The 26843-nt window shown below is 43.5% G+C and overlaps 2 protein-coding genes and 1 long non-coding RNA gene across 27 annotated transcripts in view; 1 reads left to right on the forward strand and 2 right to left on the reverse strand.

Moving 5' to 3' along the window:
* PPP3CB (protein phosphatase 3 catalytic subunit beta) overlaps nt 1-11364 on the reverse strand; it is a 61782-nt gene extending 50418 nt beyond the window's left edge. For 3 of the 8 annotated variants that reach the window (XM_033209406.1, XM_033209408.1, XM_033209405.1), the window contains exon 1: nt 11140-11359. In XM_033209406.1, the coding sequence (XP_033065297.1) occupies nt 11140-11224 (85 nt within the window). In that variant the 5' untranslated portion in view covers nt 11225-11359. Of the gene's footprint in view, nt 1-10734; nt 10868-11139 lie in introns of those variants that run through there. The other 5 variants (XM_033209407.1, XM_033209410.1, XM_033209409.1 and 2 more) reach the window with 3 other exon arrangements.
* Nucleotides 10900-13664, forward strand: LOC117082600. The gene is made up of 2 exons (XR_004436703.1): nt 10900-11152; nt 11765-13664. It is a non-coding gene; the product is annotated as an uncharacterized LOC117082600 (long non-coding RNA).
* The window catches only part of USP54 (ubiquitin specific peptidase 54), a 121900-nt gene continuing 107958 nt past the window's right edge, over nt 12902-26843 (reverse strand). For 16 of the 18 annotated variants that reach the window (XM_033209385.1, XM_033209387.1, XM_033209391.1 and 13 more), the window contains 4 exons: nt 20551-20669; nt 20089-20229; nt 15878-16061; nt 12902-14544 (listed from right to left, as the gene is read on the reverse strand). In XM_033209385.1, coding sequence (XP_033065276.1) covers nt 13985-14544; nt 15878-16061; nt 20089-20229; nt 20551-20669 — 1004 coding nt within the window. In that variant the 3' untranslated portion in view covers nt 12902-13984. The remainder of the gene's footprint in view (nt 14545-15877; nt 16062-20088; nt 20230-20550; nt 20670-26843) is intronic. The other 2 variants (XM_033209399.1, XM_033209394.1) reach the window with 1 other exon arrangement.

Raw genomic sequence — 26843 nt, forward strand, 5'->3', positions numbered from 1 at the left:
AGAAACCCCAGCTCTCCTAAAAACCCAAAAATTAGCTGGGCATGGTGGCGTGCGCCTGTAACCCCAGCTACTCAGGAGGCTGAGGCAGGAGAATCGCTTGAACCTGGGGGGGGGGGGGGGCGGAGGTTGCAGTGAGCCGAGACCACACCACTGCACTCCAGCCTGGGTGACAACAGCAAAACTCCGTCTCAAAAAAAAAAAAAAAACAAAACAAAAAACAAGAGCTACAAAATCTCAAAACCTAAAAATCTTGATTTGGTAACATTCATTTTGACCAAACCGTTCTACTGAAAATCTTCCTTTTATCAAAATTTTGACATGAAGGGCATATCTATATAGTAACCAATAATATTCACAAGGTATTTTCACTCACATTTATTGTATAGTGGCTAAAAAAATAGGACTGAAAAACATTTTAATTTAGGAAGTTGGAAAAATAAACCAGGAACACAGACTGATCAGGAATTGGGAAAGAGGGGATGATGGTACAGAGATCTTCTTAATGTTTCTACCACTGGTCAAAGAAACCTGAGAATTAACTGATCCCAAGGACTGCCCTCTTAGCCCTATGAGGCCTCTAACTTCAACAGGGGTACAGCCTGTGCCAAGTGAATAACTTGACTCCAAAGTATCATTCAGATGCCTAAGGTCAGTTAATCCCATCGTGCTTCCCACCATTGCTATTCTTGGCAACTATCCAAAATACAGTCTCTACATCTATACTTCTAAATTTTTGTCTGTATTTCTTTCCCTCATACCATTTCCTTCTTGCTGTTCTCCCTCCATCCTTTTCATTGGGGCCTTCAGAATTCCTATAAGATTTTTTTTAATCTATCCCACAATCCCTACACACAATCTTTTTTTTTTTTTTTTTTTTTTGGTGGAGTCTCGCATTGTTGCCCGGGCTAGAGTGCAGAGGCGCAATCTCAGCTCACTGCAACCTCCGCCTCCCAAGTTCAAGCAATTCTCCTGCCTCAGCCTCCCAAATAGCTGAGACTACAGGCGCACACCACCACACCCAGCTAATTTTGTGTTTGTGTGTGTGTGTGTGTGTGTATATTAGATGGAGTCTAGCTCTGTTGCCCAGGCTGGAGTGCAGTGGCACAATCTAGGCTCACTGCAACCTCTGCCTCCCAGGTTCAAGCGATTCTCCTGAGCAACTGGGATTACAGGCATGCACCACCATGACTGACTAATTTTTGTATTTTCAGTAGAGATGAGGTTTCACCATGTTGGCCAGGCTGGACTCGAACCCCTGACCTCATGATCCCCCTGCCTCAGCCTTCCAAAGTGCTGGGATTACAGGTGTGAGCCACCGTGCCCAGCCAATTTTTTGTATTTTTAGTAGAGACGGGGTTTCACTATGTTGGCCAGACTGGATTTTTTTTTTGAGACGGAGTTTTGCTCTTGTTGCCCAGGCTGGAGTGCGATGGTGCAATCTCAGCTCACTGCAACCTCTGCCTCCCAGGTTCAAGCGATTCTCCTGTCTCAGCCTCTCAAATAGCTGGGATTACAGGCATGCGCCACCACGCCTAGCTAATTCTGTATTTTTAGTAGAGCTGGGGTTTCTCCATGTTGGTCAGGCTGGTCTTGAACTCCTGACCTCAGGTGATCCACCAGCCTCAGCCTCCCAAAGTGCTGGGATTACAGGCGTGAGCCACCGCGCCCGGTCTCTCTGTTCTTTAGCTCTACACAGAATACTTGTAGTGTCTTGCCTCTCTAGTTTAATTGAATATTGGGTCTCCTGAAGGATACTTCTCAAATTCTTTTTTCAAAGTGGATGGTGCTCATTTTTCCACATTCCACTAATCCCAGGGGAGGCTTCAGCATTCTCTTAGCTCTCCATTAGCACTTCCAACATCATTGCTCCACTAAGGAAAAAAAAATGCCTCCTCCTTTGAGATTCATGCCTCTGGCTAGTTTACCCTTATCCCGGCTATCTATTAAACTAGTGATTATAGGCTGGGCTCCACGGCTCACATCTGTAATCCCAGCACTTTAGGAGGCTAAGGCGGGTGGATCACCTGAGATCAGGAGTTTCAGACCAGCCTGGCCAACATGGTGAAATCCGTCTGTACTAAAAATACAAAAATTAGCCAGGCATGGTGGCGGGCGGCTATAAACCTAACTACTAGGGGGGGCTGAGGCATGAGAATTGCTTGAACCTGGGAGGTGGAGGTTGCAGTAAGCCAGGATTGCACCACTGTACTGCAGCCTGGGGAGTGAGACAGTAAGACTTTCTCTCAAAAAAAAAAAAAAAACTAGTCACCAAAAGCTCAAGTTTCTGGCCCACAAGTCTTATCCATTCTAAGTTCTACCATCGTCAAGGTCTATGTGATAACCTATCTAAAACTTAAGAACTGGCCAGGCGCAGTGGCTCATGCCTGCAATCCCAGTACTTTGGGAGGCCGAGGCGGGTGAATCGCTTGAGGTCAGGAGTTTGAGAATAGTAGCCTGGTCCCGTCTCTACTGAAAATACAAAAATTAGCAGGGTGTGGTGGTAGATGCCTGTAATTCCAGCTGCTTGGGAGGCTGAGGCAGGGGAGTTGCTTGAACCTGGGAGGCAGAAGTTTCAGTGAGCCGAGATCACGCCACTGCACTCCAGCTGGGGCAACAGAATGAGACTCCATCTCACAAAAAAAACACCAAAAAAAAAAAAAAAAAACCAAACAGGAAAAACACAGGTATTAAGAAATGTTTACAGAATTAATGATTATAGGTTCCAAAATACTTGTTTAACGACACTAATTTATGTAGCAATGACAATATATTTATAGTGTTTTATTCATAGTTGACCAAGTACTTTCACATACATAATCCCACATGATTCCGAGGGACATCCTGTGAGTTTGGTCAGGCACATTTTTGTTTTTTGTTTTTTTTCCAACACAGTCTCGCTCTGTTGCCCCAGCTGGAATGCAATGGTGAGATCTCAGCTCATGGCAACCTCCGCCTACCAGGTTCAAGCAATTCTCCCTACCTCAGCCTCCCGAGTAGCTGGGATTACAGGCACCCACCATCACACCGGGCTAATTAGTATATTTTTAATAGAGACGGGGTTTCACCATGTTGGCCAGGCTGGTCTTGAACATATGACCTCAAGTGATCTGCCCGCCTCTACCTCCCAAAGTGCTGGGGTTAGGGTCAGGCAAGTTTTATCTCCATTTCACAAACGACAGATAACAAGTTCAGAGATGTTAAGTTGCTTCTCAAGAGGTTTCACTAGTAAGAAGTAGAGCCATAGCTGAAACTGAAGTCTTCAGAATGCTGCTCCTGTATCATCTGCCTTTATACCAACATAATGACAATTTTCTTTTGACAAAAGGAGACATCAAAAGGCTGATCATGGCTGGGCATGGTGGCTCACACCTGTAACCCCAGCACTTTGGGAGGCCAAGGCAGGACAATCACTGGAGCCCAGGAAATCGAGACCAATCTGGGCAATATAGTGAGACTCCCGTCTCCATAAAAAATAAACAAAATTAGCCAGGCATGGTGATGTGTGCCTGTAGTCCCAGCTACTTAGGAGGCTGAGTTGGGGGATCGCTTGAGCCCAGAAGTTTGAACCTGCAGTGAGCTATGATCATGCCACTGCACTCCAGCCTGGGTGACAGAGCAAGATCCTGTCTTGAGGTAAAAAAAAAAAAAAAAAAGCCTCATCATGAAGAATGATATAACCATTTGCTTGCCAGGAGTAGAAGTATGGTTTGGCCACATGCTTTAAGGAAAGATTCAATAAATCCAACAGCATTGTCTTCAAAATTTCAAGGTATCCATTGGGTCTCTTTTAGTTTGTGGTGGTTCTTTAAATATATCTTTCCCTCAAAATTGGCTCCCTTTCCTGGCTTACCCCTGTTAAGGTATCACCATTCTCTATCACTCACACTTAATGTCATTGTTCTCTTTCTGAACTCTAAGTCCTATCGATTCTTCAAATTCAATTTTCTTAAATCTCCATTGTTGCAATACTAGTTCAAGTTCTTATCATTTACTAGAAAAATATTTTCTTCCTCTTTGACTGAACAAAGTAGTAAATTAACCTACTCAAAAACTTGGGGTAGTTTCTTAATGACTAAAGAATAACGAAAAAGAAAACCTTGAATATTATTTTCAAGATTCTTCTCAATTTAACCATTCTCAGTCTTTTACATATCATTCCAATCTTTGCATCTAAATACAATCGCCCAATTTAATCTAGCCCTAAAGCAAAATTATTCTTATTGTTTCCTAAAAAACTGTTGCTCACCTATTTCACTTCCATACTCAATCACTCATCCAATATACTCACCTTCTAATATTAGTAGGAATTTGTGTCATATCTAGTTTTTCATGCCTTGGTCATCCCTCACTTGGACTACTCCATTAATCTCCTAACTAGACAACCTTCTCCCCCTCCAATAATGTGTTGCACACAACATGACCGGAATTAGCCATCAAAAAACAGAATACTGGGTCACTATTCTACTTTAAACCTTCAATAATAATAATAATAATGGTGATGGCTACCACTGGTTGAGTACTTACCATGTGCCAGGCCAGGCACTGTGGTACCTACTTTACATGCACAGTCTCTATTAATTCGCCAACAACCCTATAATAAGATTTTATTAGTTCTACTTTACAGATAAGAAAATTAAGGCTTGGGGATGTTAAGTATCTTGTCCATGGCGAAAAGGTTATTAAGTGGTAGAGCTAGGATTCAAACCCAGGCAGTCTGACTCCAGAGCTTGTGTTTTTAATTATCCAGGTACTATATACTGCTATACTGCTTAATAGCTTAAGTTTCAGCTCCTCAACTTGTAATACAAAAGATCCTTTCTAACTTCATTCCTGTCACTCCTTGCCAAGCACTTTACATACCTCTGCCATACATTTCATGCTTTTTTCAAACTCCATGCCTTTCTGCTTGTTTTCCCTACTCTAGCTCCACTTTCTGTCTGGTGAAATTCTACTCATCCTTCAAGGACTACCTCGAAACATTATCCTCTCAGTTATGCTTTCCCTCAAAGTAAGATAGCCAATCCCTTCTTTATAGCTCCAGTAGCGCTTTGTACCAAATTCACTATATTATTTATTTATAATAGTATCTTCCCCACTAGAATGCCAGCACTACAAGAAAATCTATCTTAATATTCTATTCACTTCTGTATTATCATCAATGCCTAGCACAATGCCTGGTACAAAGCTGGTACTCAATAATCATTGCACAAATAAATGGTCCCAATCCTCTATTTTAATCCTAACCATCCATCAGGGCCACTTTACTTCTATACAAGCCATTCCTAGACCATTCCAGTCCAGAGTCATCACTACCTCCTTTGAACTCAGACAACTTGCTGGCTCAGCAACTTACCTGGCAATTATTAACTGTTACCTGTCCTTATGACATATATTGTTAATTTTTCAAGAATATTTATTCATGAATCAAGACTGTATTTTATATTTTATACTTTTGTTGTTCTCCTACAATTTTGTGATACAGCAGACATTTAATAAATATTTGCTATTTCACAACTGTCATGTTCCAAAATAAATTTTACATACCCTACACAGATGATGCCCAATTAGCTTCAGCTTATTTCATCTCTGGGTGTAAAAAACATTTTTTATGGTGAAATGAAGTCATATGATTGGCATACTTTGTTTAATAAATCAAGGTTCTTTTCACCAAACTTTTCCTTACAACTCTTGCCAATTCATTCAATAGCTCTGGAACCTGAAGCTTTTGCCTCACTACTGAGCAGCTATATATCCAACTTGGCATTTTCCTTTTAAGGTAACTTGTTACCATAGTGTTCCCTCTCCCTTTCCCTCTCACTCCATCCCCTCACAGTCTCTTTTTCTCTCTCTTTCTGTTCCTTTGTTTTCACTAGGACACATGGTACTGAAGATTTATTTTATTTATTTTTATTTATTTATTTGAGACAGAATATCGCTCTGTCACCCAGGCAGGGGTGCAGTGGCACAATCTTGGCTCACTGCAGCCTCCACTTCTCGGGTTCAAGTGATTCTCCTGCCTCAGCCTCCCGAGTAGCTAGGATTACAGGTGCTTGCCACCACGTCCTGCTGCTAACTTTTGTTTGCTCGGTTGGTGTTTTTTTTTTTTTTTTTGAGACAGAGTCTCGCGCTGTCGCCCAGGCTGGAGTGCAGTGGTATGATCTTGGTTCACTGTAACCTCTGCCTCCCAGTTCAAGCAATTCTCCTGCCTCAGCCTCCTGAGTAGCTAGGGTTACAGGCATGCGCCACCACACCTGGCTAATTTTTGTATTTTTAGTAGAGGTGGGGTTTCACCATGTTGGTCAGGCTGGTCTCGAACTCCTGACCTCGTGATCTGCCCGCCTTGGCCTCCCAAAGTACTGGGATTACAGGCATGAGCCACTGTGCCCGGCCAAATTTTTGTATTTTCAGTAGAGATGGGGTTTCACCATGTTGGCCAGGCTAGTCTCAAGTGATCCTCCCACCTCGGCCTCCCAAAGTGCTGGGATTACAGGCATGAACCACTGCATCTGGCCTAAAGGTTTATTTTAGTATAGTCAACAGTAATGGGAGTGGAAAGTAAAAGAAAAATAATTTCCAGGAGTTATCTTTTTACATAGGTAAGTCCACAAAATAGACTTTGTAAGCAAAAATTAAAATTCAAGCTGCTTTAAAATATAATGAAATCGAACTAGCAAGAAACACTGAAGTAGCTATGTCACGCCAAGGCTATATGGATTATCTGAAAATAAGTTATCTGGCTGGGTGTGGTGGCTCACACCTATAATCCCAACATTTTGGGAGGCCAGGGTGGGCGGCTCACGTGAGGTCAGGAGTTTGAGACCAGCCTGACCAACATGGAGAAACCCCGTCTCTACTAAAAATACAAAATTTGCCGTGTGTGGTGGCTCATGCCTCTAATCCCAGCTACTCAGGAGGTTGAGACACAAGAATTGTTTGAAGCCAGGAGGTGGAGGTTGCAGTGAGCCAAGATCATGTCATTGCACTCCAGCCTGGACAAGAAGAGCGAAACTCCGTCTCAAAAAACAAACAAACAAACAAATAATAAGTAATCCTCCTTTCTAGCAAAGGTACTAGAAAACACTTCAGTCAAATGACTTCAGATTTATAAGCAGGGCAACTGGCAACAGCATGTAAATGAATTCTAAGGTTACCAATCAGAAATATTTTAGCTTAAAAAAATTAAAACACATAAATTCAGCATTTAGGTTCAATCTGAAAGTCTGATAATTTGAGGTTAATATAACCCAGGAAATAATGTTAAGAAAATGACTCACATTGTAGGTGCTAAAATGAACATATACCCAATATTGACAATGCTCTCTAAGTAAAAAGGTGAATTTTTCTATTAATACTAACAGTCTTGATAATCTCAAGAGAGAATCCAGCTTTACAAATCTAGAATCTGGTATACAAAGCAAAAAGTACATTTTTTAAGTATCTGGGGAAAAAAGGAGGTATCTGGGCAATCCAGGTCAAGTAAACTTTGTGGGGAGGAGAGAAAGCAATATTTATCAATTCAGGGTTTTGTGCTTTAATTACCTATACCAGCTTTGCTGATGTGGTAAGAAAGCACACATGCAGATACGGTTAGATATTTTTCCTAATTTTTTTCCATTTTCTTATTTCCTACATAGCTAAAGAATGCTTAATAGAATATAATTAAAAGGGTATATACCATCTCACTTAATAAGGTGGGTTAGATAACTTTCAAAAAGAGGAAGAATTTGACTTGAGCCAGCAGTTGGAGTAGGCTCAGAACTGAACTTAATCAACCAAAAACCTAATCACCCATAATCAATGACATGGAATTACCACTAATAATTTTAGTGACAAGCTAATCACATTTACGTATGAATCACCTACAGTATTCCAAGCTCCCAAACTTCACAAAAAGTGAATTTCAGGTATCTGATCTTAAACACAGAAAGACCTATACATCCTTAAAAACCTACATGACTATAAAATGTAGGCCTTATGACTAGAAACATAGACTATAAAATTTTGACACTAAGAAGTTCCAGGGAGGCAGGCCGGGCGCGGTGGCTCACGCTTGTAATTCCAACACTTTGGGAGGCCAAGATGGGAGGATCATGAGGTCAGGAGTTTGAGACTAGCCTGGCCAACATGGTGAAACCCCGCCTCTGCTGAAAAATACAAAAAATTAGCTGGGCATGGTGGTGCACACCTGTAATCCCAGCTACTAGGGAAGCTGAGGCAGGAGAATCGCTTGAATCCAGGAGGCGGTGGTTGCAATGAGGGAGATTGCGCCATTGCACTCCACTTGGGCAACAAGAGCGAAACTCTGTCTCAAAAAAATAAAAGAAGTTCCAGGGAGAAAAAGACTACTTGCATTTAATGCCAACAGATGGTCTCCATAATATTACTACTAAGAAAATGTATGGATACAAAACTACCACCACATTGTGGACTTAAAAGAAATTTGGATTTTAACGAGTTAAACTTAAGCTGAACTCACACAAGTCATCATTTATCTCAGGCAACCAGTATTCTGTACCATCGGGTATCACATTATAGAATAATTACTGAATAAAAGACAAGGAAGAATCCTGCAAATGAAATTTAAAAGTGGATTTCTGGATCTGTAAGAAAGGTGAATTTCCCAGTAAATGCAGGAGACTCCATGAGCAGTGCAAAGTAGTCTGTTACACACCATCTTTAAACATATAATCCATACAGCATTCCAACTGGTTAACAAATTCCATAAAAAAATGAAAGTTGTCTCTATGAAGAGGGCTCAATGAAGCACAAGAAATATGATAACCATGAGCTTTATTTAACTATAATTTTCTATATTAACAAGCTCCTTTCCTATTTATCTAAATCAAATGGCTTTTATTCCACACCAATAATCTGCAAATATGACTGCCTTGGACTCACAATTCACCCCTAAGGAATCTGCCTTATGTTTGGAATCTTATTTTCACTGCATTAAAGCAGTACAGAAAAAAACATTACCATATATATGACAAGGAATAAGAAGATTCACAAGCATAAGGATAGCATAAACTCACTGTTCAGGAATGTGATTGGTTACCCCATCTAACAGTCGGGTGAAAAGTGCCCAGGGAAATGAACACACAACACAGAAATACAGTCAGAAAATGAAGAGGTAGCCTGTGTCCCCTGTTCCCACCCCCACAAAACTCCAGGATTTCTTGACAGAACGAATGCCTGCATTACTTTTTTTCTTTTTTTTTTTTTTTTTATCTGTATAAGGATTCCATAAATTCTTTATTCAGCTCATTCCAATGCCTGGCCCAACTGGATATACTAGTAACTTAAGCCTAGGTGCAAACCAGTGTTTTGTTTTTGTTTTTGGAGACAGGGCCGGGCTCTGTCGTCCAGGCTGGAGCACACTAGCGCAAATCTCGGCTCACTGCAACCTCCGCCTCTCAGGCTGCAGCGACTCTCGTGCCTCAGCCTCGCGAGCAGCTGGGACTACAGGGGCGCACCACCATGCCCGGCTAATTTTTATTTTTTGTATTTTTGGTAGAGACAAGGTTTCGCCATGTTGCCCAGGCTGGTCTCCAACTCCTGAGTTCAAGCGATCCGCCTGCCTCATCGGCATCCCAAAGTGCTGGGATTACAGGTATGAGCCATCACACCGGGCCAAATTAGTATTACTCTTTTAAGAACCAAAGAAGGTTCAGGTTTGAAATTTTTAATTAAAAAAACAAAAGAAAAAAGGTTTCCTTGATTTTTTTTTTTTTTTTTTGAAACGGGGTCTCGCTCTGTTGCCCAGGCTGGAATGCAGTGGCATGACCTCGGCTCACTGCAAGCTCCGCCTCCCGGGTTCAAGCCATTCTCCTGCCTCGGCCTCCCAAGTAGCTGGGACTACAGCGCCCACCACCACATCCGGCTAATTTTTTGTGTTTTTAGTAGAGACAGGGTTTCGCCGTGTTAGCCAGGAAGGTCTCGATCTTCTGACCTCGTGATCTGCCCACCTCGGCCTCCCAAAGTGCTGGGAGTACAGGCGTGAGCCACCAAGCCCGGCCGTTTTTAAATATTTTAAAGGAAACATATGAGTCAGATTTCCAAAAGTAGGCTAACAGTGTTTAAATACTGTGCCAGTGCATTTGAGAAGCTGAATGAAAACAAAAGTACCTATGTTTTAAAAATAAATACAATACAAATAAGGAAAAGTTTATTCTACGATTTCAATTTATCAATCAAGATACATAGTAAAGAGAATCATTTCAATTATTTTTCACCTCCACAGCAGTGTTTGAGGTTGGTAGGCTCTCCCAGGAAGCTTGGAATCTTAAGCAACTCAATTAGCTCTCAATTTCTCTATTTTAAATTAATCTGCTGACCTGTTGTGGGTAAACATCCATAAATTCTGCCCTGGCTGAGAAACATTTAACTTTTTCGCCTAGGATGAGTGTGTGGGTGTGTGTTTGTAGGGGAGGGGTAACCCCTTTTGACCAAAGTGTTGATGGTTTTCTAAGTAAATACTTCCTATCCACAATTTCGTTGTTGTTGTTTATGCTGCTTTCTCTCCCTTTCTGCACTATAAAGGCTGGCCTCCCAATTCCTGCCCCAACCCTTCACCGAGGTCCAATCCCACAAGGTTCCCCCAGTTTCTGCTCCGGGTGGCACCTGACGGCCAAAAGTGAACCCCTGCGGTTGTCGCTAGCTAGACGCGGATAGGGCGGACCACTGTCACCGGGGAGCAAGCGTGAGCCAAAGCCGAGGTGATTTCTGACTGCTCACCGGCGGGCCTCGCGTGGCTGAAGGTCTCCGAGCCCCTCAGTTCGCCCCGGCAAGCCAGAAGTGCAGCTGTCGCGGGGCAGGAAACTAATTGCGGCCCCTGCGCCGCTTTGACAGGCCGAGTGGGGAGAAAAGGGGCTCACTGCAGCTAACAGCCTCAACCCTTGGGCTAGGAAGCCACGGGAGCAAAACCTCCGCCCCGGCCTGAAAGCTACCGGTAGACCGCGGAGCCACTGCCACCGACTCAGTCCTGCCCAGCAGGGGCCCGCCCAGGGGCCACTCCCCAAGGGAGGCAGCCACTCACTCGCCTGCCCTTCCGGGCCCACTCCCGAGGGGACGGTCTCCCGCCCGCTCTCACACACAGCTAGCTCCTCAGGCCAGGCCCCCAGGGCTTCGTCCACCTCTCACCTTTGACGACGCGGTCAGCCCCGGGAGGGGGCGGCGGGGGCGGGGGCGGGGGCGGTGCAGCCCGGGCCGGCTCCGGGGCGGCCATGCTGGGCCCGGGGCTCGGCTAGGCTCTGGGCCGGGCGGGGTTGGGGGCGGGGGCGGCGGCTACCAGAGCCAAGCGGCGGCGCCGCCGGGGAACATGGCGGACCCTCTTTCCCTACAGAGGGGCTAAGACCAGCATGCACTGCGCGTGCGGGGGTGGGGGCGGGGTAGGCTCTAGGGACTTGGGCAAAATTACTGAGGCTAGGAGAGAAACAGGACGAGGCCAAGGGATCAGGTTAAAATTCTTTGCATGCAGAATCAAGAATGAGGAGATGGGGCAAGTCTGTAGCTAGGTGCTGCGATGAACGACTGCGAGGAAACACACCCGCTCTCATGGCATTCCCAGTAAACTGAGGAGATGTGATTAAACCTCAGGATCTCCTACTAATAGAGAAACAAATGTATAACGATTTAGCTACCAGATCTGAATACTAAAGGATTGGCAGGGGATCACAGAATAGAGGAAGCATTGTAGTAGGTTCTAGAGTGGAGAAAGGACCATCCAAAATGCAGTTTGAAAGAGAATTCTGGCCTTTGTGTTTAGAGTCTGGAATTGTCAAGAGTCTGAAGGCACAGAATAAGAATGCAGCTAGAGCAATTTCGGCGCCACAGTTTGTCAAAACAGGTAAGGGGAAGAAAGGAGATGACACCAAGAGATTTGCAAAGAATCTGAAGAATTCACCTGAAAAGGACACAGCTTCCTCCTGGAAGGCAGAGGAGTAAATAGGGAATTGGAAATTAATTCCTTATTTCTGTGCATGCACAGAATCTGGGCCCAGGTGACTTATGGACCCTTTATAGAGATCAAGGTGACTGACATTCGTGGGAAAGGGGGTAGAGGGAAAAGAATTGACTGTTTATCAAAAATTATTAGACGAGTGCATCCACGACACCAGGAGATATGTTGAATCATAGACAGGGACCAGCATGTCCACTAAGCTCTATATATCTTGATGGTGCAGGATCCAAGTGGGATGGAACAACAAATTCCTGCCCATCGTCCTGCTCAATAATACATGTGCTCAGAATCTGTTCATAATGGATGGTGATAAGTAAGTAGTAGCCCGAAGGTCTCAAAAAGTACCTTTCTACCTCTTCTTTGTGTCAGTTTCAATCCTGAGACCCAAGGTGAAAGACGAAGGGAAAGACCAACAATGGGTATTTTCCAAACAGGGAACCCACAAGCTATTATTTAGAGGGAAGAGTCTCAGGAGTGAGGCACGGGTGAAAATGGATTTTTCTGGCATGGAAGGGCCATAACACCACAGGGGAAGGGAAAGGGAGAGGCCCCCATGGAAGGAGAGGAAGGAAGAGGAGGCATGTCACAAACTTATAAGATAGAGGAAAGGCACCCGGAGTACATCCATCAGGAGTGAGTTTGTTAGAAGAGCTTGAATGCCCAGAAAATCTCCCTAAGGAGGGGAGGAAGGAAGGAAGTGTATAATGTACTGAGTACTGAATGCTGTATCAGGAAAGGGATGGGAAACATCCTAGCAGCAATAGTAAAAAGGAAAGGCACCCTATTTTAGGACCCATTGATTCCCACCTTGATTATATATCCTTCAACTCCTGTCTGGCTCCTCACTTCCACTCAGTCAAAAGGCACTTCATATATTTATCTAGGCCTCCCCGCCCCAGTACAAAAAAAGCAAGAGCATACAAAGGGAAGAATGACAAGGAATTAAATAGAACTATCTTATAGATTTATTAATGAAAAATACTTTACAAAAACAGTATGTTTGGCCTAAAATAGTTCAGCTGACTCTGAGGGTTCACAACAACAACTGAGCAAGTGGTAATAATGGCTGTGCTGAGGACAGAAGGCTGTGTTAGTGTGCCTGACTCCATCTGTTCAAAAGGGTGGATGTTATGTTGGCAGCTCCGCGTTCTAGGCCTAAGGTTTGGAGGGCACAAGGAATGCTGACAGGCCATAATACCTGGGCAGGGGGCTGCCCTGATGATGTAATCAGAACCATGACCACAGGGCTACATGTCCCCCCAAGGATGGGAGATAGGGAAGACAAAGGGTCAGGTAATAGGGATAGGTGGATAAAACAAAGAGTAGAAGTTGGGAATATAGTAGGGAACAGAGAACGAGGGCTCAGGTGGAGGTGGGGACATAAAGCATCCAGGAGTAAAATGTGACCTTAAGATCCTAAGGAATGGCTAGTATCCAGAGTAATACCATGGATTCATCTTTAAAGTGGCTCAGATAAAACCCTTAAACAGCAGCTGCTTCCTTTTGCTAGGGGGAATGGAAGTTGGAACTTCAAATGTCCCCTTCCAAAGAATCAGGTCTTTTTAGAGGTTCCTGACACCCTTAAGAGAACCCACCAATTCTATGTTGAGATAAGAATAGCACAACCATGGCAGTGATGCAGGGTACCAATGCTGCCACAGTACAGTTTGTTTTGTTTTGTTTTGTTTTCTGAGACGGAGTCTCACTCTGTTGCCAAGCTGGAGTGCAGTGGTGCGATCTCAGCTCACTGCAACCTCTGCCTCCCGGGTTCAAGCAATTCTCCTGCCTCAGCCTCCCGAGTAGTTGGGACTACAGGCATGCACCATCACGCCTGCCTAATTTTTTGTATTTTGCTAGAGACAGGGTTTTACCACGTTGGCCAGGATGGTCTCAATCTCCTGACCTTGTGATCCGCCCACCTCAGCCTCCCAAAGTGCTGGGATTACAGGCATGAGCCACTGCGCCTGGCCCACAGTACAGTTTTACACAGAAAGGTGTAGCTCCAGGAAAGGAAAGGAGTAACCTTTACCATCGACTGTGTTGCAGCACTCTAGCCCTGATCTGCTCCCTTCTGGAGGCATCTGATAGAACAAACAGAAACCCTTCTCCCACTGTCCTCCTGTGTCCAGAGCGGGAGGCATAACTGCTTTGCCTCCAGTCGTCATCTGGTGGCATATCTACTCTTCGAGGACCAGGGGTTCGGGACCCTGGAACAGGATCTGAATTCCAATCTGACCTCCGGGGTACATGAAAACTGCTAGATGGTGGGTACACAGGATAAACAATGGGAGGGTGGGAGGGTGAATGGAAAAGATCACCCCAGGACTGAGCGTGAGGAACCTGAAGGCCCTTGCTTCTTTCTGGTAGTGTGGCAGTGTAGGTTAGCTGAGGATTGCACCCTGGAGTAGTCAGGAATCTGGTCCCAATATGCTGGTTGGTCTCTGACCAGGGTGCCCAGGAGGTGTCTGTTCTGGAACGATGGGGGAGGCTCTGGTAATTCAAAGTCCTTCCTGTGTACTTGGCCCCTTGGGAAGTTTCACCCCTGTCACACACAGCCAGAAACTGCTGGACACTCCTCGAAGTTCCTGGGGAAAGAAAAGAAACCCAAAGACTGAGCATCTTCAGAATACCATTCTTCCCAGAGAGCCATGCCTAGCTGTTTAGCCCAATTCCCTACCAAGAGCATATACACAAGAGACAGAAAGAACCAAGCTGTGCTTTTGATTCCATTTTTTAAAATTCTTAATATACATCAAAATCAAATATCATACCTCCAACCTGGGCAAATGAAACAGTCTCATGGATGTTGCCATACCTCTACCTCCCTCCACTATAATCTCTCATCCACTATACACACGCGTACAAAAGGAGGGCTCCCTAATATATAGCAATATTTAGCAAACGTATACTCCATTTGTGATGACTATATTTCTAGAACCACCATACCAAAACCTCACTCAGCTTTTCTTTTTTAAAAAAATAGAGATGGGATCTCACTATGTTGCCCAGGCTGGTCTCAAACTCCTGGGCTTAAGCAATCCTCCCATCTTGGCCTCCAAAGTGCTGGGATTACAAGTGTGAGACACTGTGCCTGACTTTTTTTTTTTTCCAACTTTTCTTAAAATGTTATCTTCACTTTAGTTAAGCTGCCTTCGTTTGATCTCTGAGATCTAATGTGGAATGCCTTTTCTTATACATTTATTCAACTTTGGCACTATTGATATCTTGGGCTGATAATTCTTTGTTGGGGTTGGGAAGAGACTGCCCTGTGCATTGTGTGACGTTTAGCAGCATCCCTGGCCTCTACCCACTAGATACCGGTAGTACATCCCCTTTATCCGTTGAGAACCACTGCCTTAAGCTTGAACATCCAGCACATGAGGGGAAAAAGAACATTTCACTTGGAAGATCAAAGAAAGCCAAAATGATGTTGCCCACCTTCCCCACAATTGTCTGGGTCTGTACACATGGTGTGGGTACTCTATGTATAGGGTCTTTCCAATTCTCCCACTCATTCCTTGTCTTCCTAGACCATCTCTCAGCTGAGACTCAGAGGACAGAAGGAGAGAAAACTAGCTGATAGAGATGACCATTTCTGTTCTGAGGGTGTCCCAAAGACTGGGTATTAACTCCCCTTTGTCAGCTAAAAGCTTATTCTATCATGACTGAAGCAGTTCATTCTCATAAGTAGACAGACTCTAGGGGTGCTGGTCTAGACCCTTGGTCTAAGAATCATGGTGCCCAACAAATGATTTAATATTTATGTGGATCAATGCACGACTTTGAAGCAGTAATTCATATCCTCACACCACTCCACCTTGGGATACCCCCCTCCCCATAGGTATACTGATTTGACCCTATGAGGACCCTGAAAAGGTACCAAATTCTGGCATATAATATTAGATTTGCGGGAGTTACCTGGGAGTCTATGGGGCTCCCCTGCCACGCTGGGCATCAGGACATCTGGGGACAGGAACTGTGGTTGGGGAGGGTAGAGTTGGGGACCGAGGAGAAACACAGAAGGGTCATGGATGACAGGGAGGGAAGAGGAGCTGGAACAACGATGCCCGGTTTCCAAAGGCTTCCTCACGTTTGATGAATCCTTATAATGAGACAAGACAAAAAAACATAGAGATGAGGATTAACACAAAGCAGGATGTAGTTGGGTAAACACAGTGAGGCAAGCAAAGGGAAATGGAGGGAACCAGAGCACAAACATGCCTACATGCCTTATTCTGGAGTAGGACCCAATTTTTTCAGTCACTCTCCCTGCCAGCCCTCTAAGAAACTGCAAACTTCAGATCCTTATCCCTTAACCAGTCCTCCTCATATCCCTCACCTTCCCAACCCTACCATTCAGGTCTTTAGCAAACTCCTTAATGCTAACAGTAGAATTAGAGAGATTGAGATAGAAATTTAAAAATAAAAACAAAATATGAGAAATTCAGAAAGCCTGAGAGAATGAGAAAAAAAAATCCTTTACTTATTCTAAGTACTGGGAATAAAACCATATATGTTTAAATGTAGAATCAAGAACTCTACCCCATCTTCTCTCCTGTCACTGCTATACATTCCACAGCTTCCTCTTTTGCCTGTCAAGTTTGTATTTACTGATGCTTATGTCTTGCTCTACTCCCTATTAATTATCTACTTTTATGATAAATACCCAGAAATATTCCCCTTTAACATCTGAAACAGTAACATATCCAAAATTGAACCAAAATCCTTCCAAACTCCTCCTCCTGGCACCTTATTTTCCTAAATCACCCATATTCAAAACATTGGCAATGACCTTGATTTCCCACTTCGCATCCACAATTCCATTACTTGCCAAGGACTATCATTTCTACCTATGGGTTTTATATTTAAATTCACCTGGACTACTGCAACAGCCTTCAGTCTGCTCTTCCTATCTCCCATCCACTCCTTACCGTGGTCTACAAGGTCCTGTGTGATATGGCCCTACTGCTCCTCACTTTATTTCCTATCATTCCTGGAGCTTTTACACTCTAATTTTAATGTTCCTCAAACACACCAAACTCATTGCTACCTCAGAGTCTTTATACTTACTGTTTCTGTTACCAAGAATATTCTTCTGATGGCTCACACCTTCACATCACTGAGGTCTCTAATCAAAAGTTACTTCCTTAGAGCTGATTTCCCTCACTACCCTACTATCAGGAATAGCCCTCAAAAAAAACACTATTACCTCTTTACTCCTTATTCTCTTGCCTTATTTTATTATTCTTTATCATACTTATCATTGTCTGGTATTATATCATTTATTTGTTTATTGTCTTTTTTTTTTTTTTTTTTTTTTTTTTTTTTTTTTGAGGCGGAGTCTCGCTCTGTCGCCCGGACTGGAGTGCAGTGGCCAGATCTCAGCTCACTGCAAGCTCCGCCTCCCGGGTTTACGCCATTCTCCTGCCTCAGCCTCCCGAGTAGCTGGGACTACAGGCGCCCGCCACCTCGCCCGGCTAGTTTTTTTTTTTGTATTTTTAGTAGAGACGGGGTTTCACCGTGTTAGCCAGGATGGTCTTGATCTCCTGACCTCGTGATCCGCCCATCTCGGCCTCCCAAAGTGCTGGGATTACAGGCTTGAGCCACCGCGCCCGGCCTGTTTATTGTCTTTCTCCCCTATTTCTTTTTACTTCTGTATCCCTAGCACCTTCAAGTGCCTAGAACAATGTGGGCACTTAGTAATAATATGTTAAATAAAATAATCTATATGCCAGTATGTCTAATTTCCTTTACAAGACTGCAAGCTACTCAAGGGCAGAATTTGTGTTGTTTCATCAGTGTATGCTCACAGCACCTACCACAACATGGCACAAAATTAGCATTTATCATACTGCCTAAGGACCAGGTGCCACTCCTCTCAGCATGTGACATAGCTAATTACTCCTTTCTTCTTGAAACATTCTCCCCTTGGTGCCTATGGTACCACACATCCCTGGTTTCCCTTCAGTCTCGCTAGTCTTTTTTTTCTCAGTCTCCTTTTAGGGTTCTTCAAAAGAAGAACCACCTTAAATCTAATGCTCTTTAGGGATATGTCCTGGCTCCTCTTCTCTTTCTGCGAGTCTTTTCCTCTTTTCAATGGGTATGATTCCCAAATTTCAATTTCCAGCTTATATATCTCATTCCAAAAGCCTGCCAGATATCTCCACTCAAGCTTAATATATGCAAAACTGAATACATATCTCCCCTCAAATATATCATTATCTAACCATAAAACTTGAGTATCATCCTTTACCCCCTCTCCCAACATCCAGGCAGGCACCAACTCCCACTGATGTTTACTTCCTAACTGGGTCTCAAATACGTTGACTTATCTCTATCCTTCCCAACTACTTATTGTGACATACAGGGCTGTCTGCGGTCCATAATATTCTTTGTATCCTCTCTTGTCAACACTCTCCATCATCTCCCCTCGCCAGACTTCCTAATCCTGCCATACTAAATAAGCTTATTTTAATTCAGTTAATATTTGCTCAGGTCCCTTTTACCTGCTATATTCTTTTTGCTTCTTCCAGGAAGCCTTCCATGATACCTCAAGCCTGATTTAAATGTCCCTTCTATTATGTTCCCATAGGATCAAATCCTTAATACATTATAATTGTTTATTTATCTGTACTTCACTGTAGACTGTAAGCGCCATAAAAGCAGGGACTACATCTAACTCACCATTGTATCTCCAGCAGCTAGCACAATACCTATAACACACTCAATAAGCACTTATTTATTTATTTATTTTTGTGTTAGGAATCTTGTGACAGAATCAATAAGTATTTATTTAAGAGAATGAATCAATAAATGATACAGAAGTCAGAAGAAAGGAAGCCAATTCTCCTAGGAAAATAACAATTTGCCATTAAATGAATTGAAAGTACACGAGAACAAATGCTAGGCAGGAGAGTCTACCTTTTCCAAAAAAGAATGGCAGCCTGATCAGAATTGTTTAGGAATTTATGAACAATACATTGAATGAATCTTATTATAAATTCAGCTGAGTTTTTCTGTTTGTTTTGTTTTGTTTTTGAGACAGAGTCTTGCTCTGTCGCCCAGACTGGAGTGCAGTGGCTCAATCTCGGCTCACTGCAACGTCTGCCACCCGGATTCAAGCGATTCTCCTGCCTCAGCCTACTGAGTAGCTAGGAGTACAGGCACCCCCTCCCACCATGTCCGGCTAATGTTTATATTTTCGCCATGTTGGCCAGGCTGGTCTCGAATTCCTGACCTCAGGTGATCCACCATCCTCGGCCTCCCAAAGTGTTGGGATTACAGGCATGAGCCACCACGTCTGGCCTCGGCTGATTTTTAAAAATTAGAAAAATGAGTACCTCTTAGGAGGGAAACTGAATCTGAAGAGCTGGTAGAAGACAGACTTGGTTTTCACCATATGTGCTTTTATACCTTTTTATTTTTATACCATGTATTTAAAACCTGTTTTTACATTTTTCCTGAACTGACCTAGTGGACAACCTTCAATGCACTGGTACTTTGTACCCTGACCTCTACTGTAATGAAAACTCAACTTGGGCAAGGAAGTGAAATTCTCTAAAGGTATGATTACCTACAAACCTAGCCACTGATATTATTTAAGTTTGTTGATCTCTAATGGCTTGGGCTTTCCTGCCCCTTCTGCCTACACATTACTGCATATGAAAATTCGCAAGGCTTTTTTCTTTTTCTTGCTGATGCACATGCTTCACTATAGATTGAAAACACAATGAATTCTATTCAATCACATACTGGGGGTGAGGGGAAAAACCAAACCAATACTGCATCCCATTTCTTTCCTTCTTCCTTTGATTAGTGCCGTGGGTTCTGACCCAATCAGCAGCCTTTACTTCTCAGATTCCTCGCAAGGCTATTATGACTCTTCTCACCCTAGGAAACCCTACAACACACACAACCTTTCAGAACTGCTACAGGGAATGGACATTCCTCTGGGCTCCAACTGAACGTTTGTAAATAAAATAATGACTGTGTGTCCTTATTTTCGCTGAGTACACAGGGCTTTTCCTCACATTACAACCTTCACTTTCTCCCTGCTTCTTTACCTGCACTGTATTTTTGCTTAGCAAGGAGGAGGGTGCTCTGAATAGATGGACCCTGATTCTACTTACAAAACTGTGGGAAGAAACTGGAGCTTCCTCCCTCTCTGAGACAACGGTGCCACTGAGACTGCGTGAGATGCGACGTAAGTTCTCTGCACTGTACTGCTCATCCTCCCCACACTCCCTGCTGAGGCCTCGGCAAGGTGTAGCCTTCAAACACACAGACACATACAGGCAGACACATAATACCAGACTTATGGTTTTCCCACAGACACTATCCTCAGGGTATGGGAAAGAATAGGGGAAGACTCAGTAGTAATAGACACCTGAATTAGATGTATTGGTAAGATAGTGGCCATGTAAAAATCTCCTCTAATTCAAAAGAAGCCCAATCATAGACCTTATTTTCTTCTGATAGCCCCATATCACCATGACTCTGCCTTATCATCATCCCTACCAGACATATCTTTCCATAATTCCTTCCCCAACACACCACCCTGGGCCCAGCACCTTAACACCTGAGGCTGCTACCTGAGAAGTACACATTGTTCTGGCTTCATGGAGACTCTGCTCCATTTCTGCTGTTGGAGTCTTTGAGAGACCAGGATCAGGGGCTGAGTGCAACCTCCTCCCCATGCCATCTGCAGAGCCTGAAGAGGAAAACATAAATACAAGTTGAGGCTGTTTCTTCTCCTAGGGCCTAACCTCTAAGCCTAGCAGCACAAACTCAGGAGTTGTTGTTTCATTAAATAATAAATATGCATCCCTAAATTCAACGGGGGGACATGCTCCTGGAATTTAGAAACAAGAGGGGCCGGGCGCGGTGGCTCAAGCCTGTAATCCCAGCACTTTGGGAGGCCGAGACGGGTGGGTCACAGGCCAGGAGATCGAGAACATCCTGGCTAACACAGTGAAACCCCGTCTCTACTAAAAATACAAAAAATTAGCCGGGCATGGTGGTGGGCACCTGTAGTCCCAGCTACTCAGGAGGCTGAGGCAGGAGAATGGCGTGAACCCAGGAAGTGGAGCTTGCAGTGAGCCGAGATCGCGCCACTGCACTCCAGCCTGGGCGACAGAGTGAGAGTCCGTCTCAAAAAAAAAAAAAGAAAGAAAGAAACAAGAATTTTAGAATATGGATAGTTTACTGAATGTCCCCATCTTGCTTCATTTCATTTTTGTAAACATAATCAGCTTCTGTCAGACTTGGGCTCAAGACTTACAGACAGAGGAAATTATCTAACACAGTGATTTTCTGAAGTATCTGTGGTGACAAAAGAAACTATCTCTAGTCTAGTTCAGAATTGAAATGATCCTAATAATCATCTATCAAACCTCCTCATTTTATATAACAGGAAAATGAGTTCCAGGGTCTGACAGTTTAGTAGTTTAACCAGGATTAAAACTCTCTTGATTTTCAGCACAGTACTCTTACCATCTCACCTGGTGACCTCTTGTACTCTGAGCAGGAGCACCTCAGGAATGTTTTACACATGTAATGCTCTTTTCCCCTTAGCTTCTCTCAAATCATTTAAATTCTAAACAACCACTAAATGCTTACCTCTCTTCAAAATCTTTCTAGATTGTTCAGAGTTGCTCTAAACTGGATTGGTTACTCCCAAGGGGCTAACCCCAATCCAGCTAATTAAGTTTTCCATTCTGAAACTGTATATGCCCTTGACCTACATTTGATACATGTGTCCATGGCCAATTGATGTCTTGATTTGATCATGTGATTCTAATATATCTATATCTGGCTGAAGCTGATATTATTCATGTAAGTACTGTAAGACCAGTTATTTTCAGTATTCCTGGGTACTTAAATGCAGTGCTTTCTTTTTTTTTTTTTTGAGACAGAGTCTCTCTCTGTCACCCAGGCTGGAGTGCAGTGGCCGGATCTTGGCTCACTGCAAGCAAGCTCCGTCTCCCGGGTTAACGCCATTCTCCTGCCTCAGCCTCCCCAGTAGCTGGGACTACAGGCGCCCGCCACCTCTCCTGGCTAGTTTTTTTGTATTTTTTCGTAGAGACGGGGTTTCACTGGGTTAGCCAGGATGGTCTCAATCTCCTGACCTCGTGATCCACCCGTCTCGGCCTCCCAAAGTGCTGGGATTACAGGCTTGAGCCACCGCGCCCGGCAAATGCAGTGCTTTCAATACCACCTCAGATTCATCTGGGAACTTTTAAAAATAGAGCTTTCTGGATGTTACCACAGACCTGAATCAGAAGGTTTGTGGTTGGTGCCTGGGAATTTTCATTTTTGAAAGGTTCCCAAAAAGTCCAAGAAAATATCCTTGGCCGGGCATGGTGGTGTACACCTGTAATCCCAGCACTTTGGGAGGTTGAGGCAGGCAGATCGCGAGGTCAGGAGATCAAGACCATCCTGGCTAACACGGTGAAACCCCGTCTCCACTAAAAATACAAAAAATTAGCCGAGCGTGGTGGTGGGCGCCTGTAGTCCCAGCTACTCGGGAGGCTGAGGCAGGAGAATGGTGTGAACTTGGGAGGTAGAGATTGCAGTGAGCCAAGATCATGCCACTGCACTCCAGCCTGGGTGACAGAACAAAACTCTATCTCACAAAAACTAACTAACTAACTAAATAAATAAATAAATAATATATATATATCTCCTTGAACATTACTGGGGGAAATGTGAAATGTTACAGTCTTCCTAAAAAGCAACCTGGTAATCTCTAATAAAATAAAAAATATATTTATCCTGTTGCCCAACAATTCTAATCCTGAGAAGAAGAAAAAAATACCAGTTCATAAGAACATATGTATAAGAATATATTCTACTGACATAATTTATAGTAGCCAAGAACTAGAAATAATGCCCATCTATAGAAGAATAGCTAAATACATTATGGTTTAATACTAAATATTGGTCAGTAACTTAAAAAGAATGAACTGAGTTAAACTAGATGATTTGAAGGAATTTTAATGAAATATTGTTGCATTAAAAGGAAAAAATATGTAAAACGATATACAAGCAAAAAAAAAAAAAACACTTTCTGTATATGTAGGTCTACATAGGATTGTATGAACAGAAAAATACAATGTATGCACACTACATAATTACCTGGGGAGGGAAGGACTGGCTATGAGAGAAGAGACAGGAAATTGTGTAAAATAAAAACAGCATGTGTGTTATGTTCTTATTTCTATAAAATTATTCATGTGTTTTTTGGGTTTTCTGAGCCACTCCTCAGATGACTATAGGTAGCCAGGTTTAAGGATTACAGCTAAGGCTGGGCATGATGGCTCATGCCTGTAGTCCCAGCACTTTGGGAGGCCAAGGCAGGCGGATCACGAGGTCAGGAGTTCGAGACCAGCCTGACCAACATGGTGAAAACCCCATCTCTAATAAAAATACAAAAACTAGCCAGGCGTGGTGGTGGGCGCCTATAATCCCAGCTACTCAGGAGGCTGAGGCAGGATAATCACTTGAACCCGAGAGGCAGAGGCTGCAGTGAGTCGACATTGCACTACTGCACTCCAGCCTGGGCAACAGAGACTCACTCCATCGCAAAAAAAAAAAATTACAGCTATGGCTGGTTGTGGTAGCTCATGCCTGTAATCCCAGCACTTTGGGAGGCTGAGGCAGTAGGATCACTTGAGCCTAGGAATTCAAGACCAGCCTAGGCAGCATAGTGAGACCCCATCTCTAAAAAAAGAAAAAGCATTAAAAAATTAGCCAGGTATGGTGGTGCACATCTGTATTTGGAAGGCTGAGGCAGGAGGATCATTTGAACCTGGAAAGTGGAAGCTGGAGTGAGCCATGATCGTGCCACTGTACTCCAGCCTGGGTGACAGAGTAAGACTTTGTCTCAAAAAAAAAAAAGAGAAAAGAATTACAGAGTAATGTTTAGAATTGGCTGTTCCTCTAATCAAGCCAAGTGTGACTCCTAGACAAGAAGGTAGCCACTGGAACCTCCTGAAGGGAGTAGAATGATTCCTTTAAAAGACGGCAGGGTGCGATGGCTCACACCTGTAATCCCAGCACTTTGGGAGGCTGAGGCAGGTGGATAACCTGAGGTCAGGAGTTCAAGAGCAGCCTGGCCAACATGGCGAAACCCTGTCTCTACTAAAAATACAGAAATTAGCCGGGTGCAGTGGTGTGCGCCTGTAGTCCCAGCTACTCGGGAGACTGAGGCAGGAGAATCACTCGGAGGCAGAGGTTGCAACGAGCTGAGATCGCACCACTGCACTCCAGACTAGGTGATAGAGTGAGAATCCATCAGAAAAAAAAAAAAAAATTTTAAGCAGAGGTAGAGGTGGCCATTTGTAAGGGAATTTCTAGAATAAATAAAAGATAAGGTTAAGATGATGTCTACTCACTGATCAATCATGACAAAAGAAAGACTACCAGACATTATGTATTTGCTGATATGGTGTAAGAAATACAAAGAACTTCCTATTAAATATTCTTGTTTTTAAAATTTGTATCTGATTTTATTGAGCCTCTAGCTCTAAGTACTAAGTTGCAGGAAAAATGAGGGCTAGAAGAACATGGTGGTTTTTTTGGGACAGAGTCTCCCTCTGTTGCCCAGGCTGGAGTGTAGTGGCCTGATCTCAGCTCACCACAACCTCCGCCTCCTGGGTTCAAGTGATTCTCCTGCCTCAGCCTCCCGAGTAGCTGGGACTACAGGTGCGTGCCACCATGCCCGACTAATTTTTATATTTTTAGTGGAGACAGGGTTTCACCATGTTGGCCAGGCCGGTCTTGAACTGACCTTGTGATCTGCCTGCCTTGGCCTCCCAAAGTGCTGGGATTACAGGCATGAGCCACTGCGCCCGGCCACAACAAGTTTTTTTTTCTTAAAGACTTAAGGCTATAATCAGCAAAATCTATAATGTGTGAAATGTTAAAAGACAATGACCAAATTTCTTCAACAAATAAATAGAAGGGGGAAAAAAAAAGGGTATCATACTGGCAAAAAAAAACCAAAAGCCAAAAACAACAACAACAAAAAAAAACTTAAGAGCCTTATCATCAAAAAGCAACGTGTGTGTCTTGTTTGAATCCTGACTTGAAATAAAACAACTGTAAAAAGACATTTATGGGACCACTGAGAAAACTGGAATATTGGCTAGGTATTATATTAATAAATTATTGTTAATTTTTTAGGTATAATAATATTACAGGTTTGTCTCTTAAAAAACAATCTGGCTGGGTGCGGTAGCTCATGCCTGTAATCCTAGCACTTTGGGAGGCCAAGGCAGGTGGATCACCTGAGGTCAGGAGTTCAAGACCAGCCTGGCAAACATGGTGAAACCCTGTCTCTACAAAAAAAAAAATACATATATATATATATGTATACACAAAAATTAGCCAGGCATGGTGGTGTGTGCCTGTAATCCCAGCTACTCAGGAGGCTGAGGCAGGAGAATCACTTGAACCCAGGAGGCAGAGGCTACAGTGAGTTGAGATCGCGCCACTGCATTCCAGCCTGGGTGACAGAGCAAGACTCCATCTCATTTGAAAAAAAAAAAAAAAAGAATGTTTATTTCTGAGAGATACATGCTAAATTATTTATGAATGAAATAATATAATGTCAGAGATTCAGAGATTTGTTTTAAAATAATCTAGAGGAGGCTGGGCATGGTAGCTCATGCCTGTAATCCTAGCACTTTGGGAGGCTGAGGCGGGTGGACTACTTGAGCTCAGGAGGTAGAGACCACCTGGGCAACATGGCAAAACCCCGTCTCTCCAAACCACACAAAAAAATTAGCCAGATGTGGTGGTGTGTGCCTGTGGTCCCAGCTACTCAGGAGGCTGTGGTGGGAGGACCTCAGCAGTGGCCCTGATGGCATCACTGCATTCCAGCCTGGGCAACAAAGCAAGACCTTGTCTCAAAAAATAAAATAAAATAATGTAGAGGGGAAAGGAAAGTGGTGGAGGTATAGCTAAATCAAAACTGGCCATATGCGCAGTGGCTCACTCCTGTAATCCCAGCATTTTGGAAGGCCAAGGCAGGCGGATCACAAGGTCATGAGATGGAGACCATCCTGGATAATATGGTGAAACCCCGTCTCTACTAAAAATACAAAAATTAGCCAGGCGTGGTGGTGCACACCTGTAGTCCCAGCTACTTGGGAGGCTGAGGCAGGAGAATCACTTGAATCTGGGAGGCAGAGGTTGCAGTGAGCCGAGATCGCACCACTGCACTCCAGCCTGGGAGGTAGAACAAGACCTTGTCTAAAAAATAAATAATGAAATAAAATAAAATAAAAAAACTGGTCATATGTTGATAACTGCAAGATAATCACTATGGAAGCTGGTTATAAGTACCTGGAGGGTTATTATAACATTTATTTATTTATTTTTTTTTTTGAGATGGAGTTTTGCTCTTGTTGCCCAGGTACAATGGTGTTATCTCAGCTCACTGCAACCTCCGTCTCCCGGGTTCAAGCAATTCTCCTGCCTCAGCCTCCTGAGTAACTAGGATTACTGGCGTCCACCACCACCACGCCCAGCTAATGTTTTGTATTTTCAGTAGAGCCATGTTGGCCAGGCTGGTCTCCAACTCCTGACCTCAGGTGATCCATCCGCTTTGGCCTCCCAAAGTGCTGGGATTACGGTGTGAGTCACTGTGCCCGGCCTACTCTTATTCTTTACTTTTGAATATATTTGAAATTTCCCATAACAAAAGTTAATTTCTTATTTTTTAGATATCTATAAGATGGTGTCTGCTCAAGTTCAAAGTACGATGAAATTCAGAATATAGGTCAAGAGCAGTGTTTATATAACACTTTAGGAACTACAATTATGTCAAAATCTGGTCACAAAAGACCACATACTATATGATTCCATTTATATGAAATGT

Source organism: Trachypithecus francoisi, unplaced genomic scaffold (genome assembly GCF_009764315.1).
Source record: "Trachypithecus francoisi isolate TF-2019V2 unplaced genomic scaffold, Tfra_2.0 Lachesis_group9, whole genome shotgun sequence".
NCBI classification, from domain to species: domain Eukaryota; kingdom Metazoa; phylum Chordata; class Mammalia; order Primates; family Cercopithecidae; genus Trachypithecus; species Trachypithecus francoisi.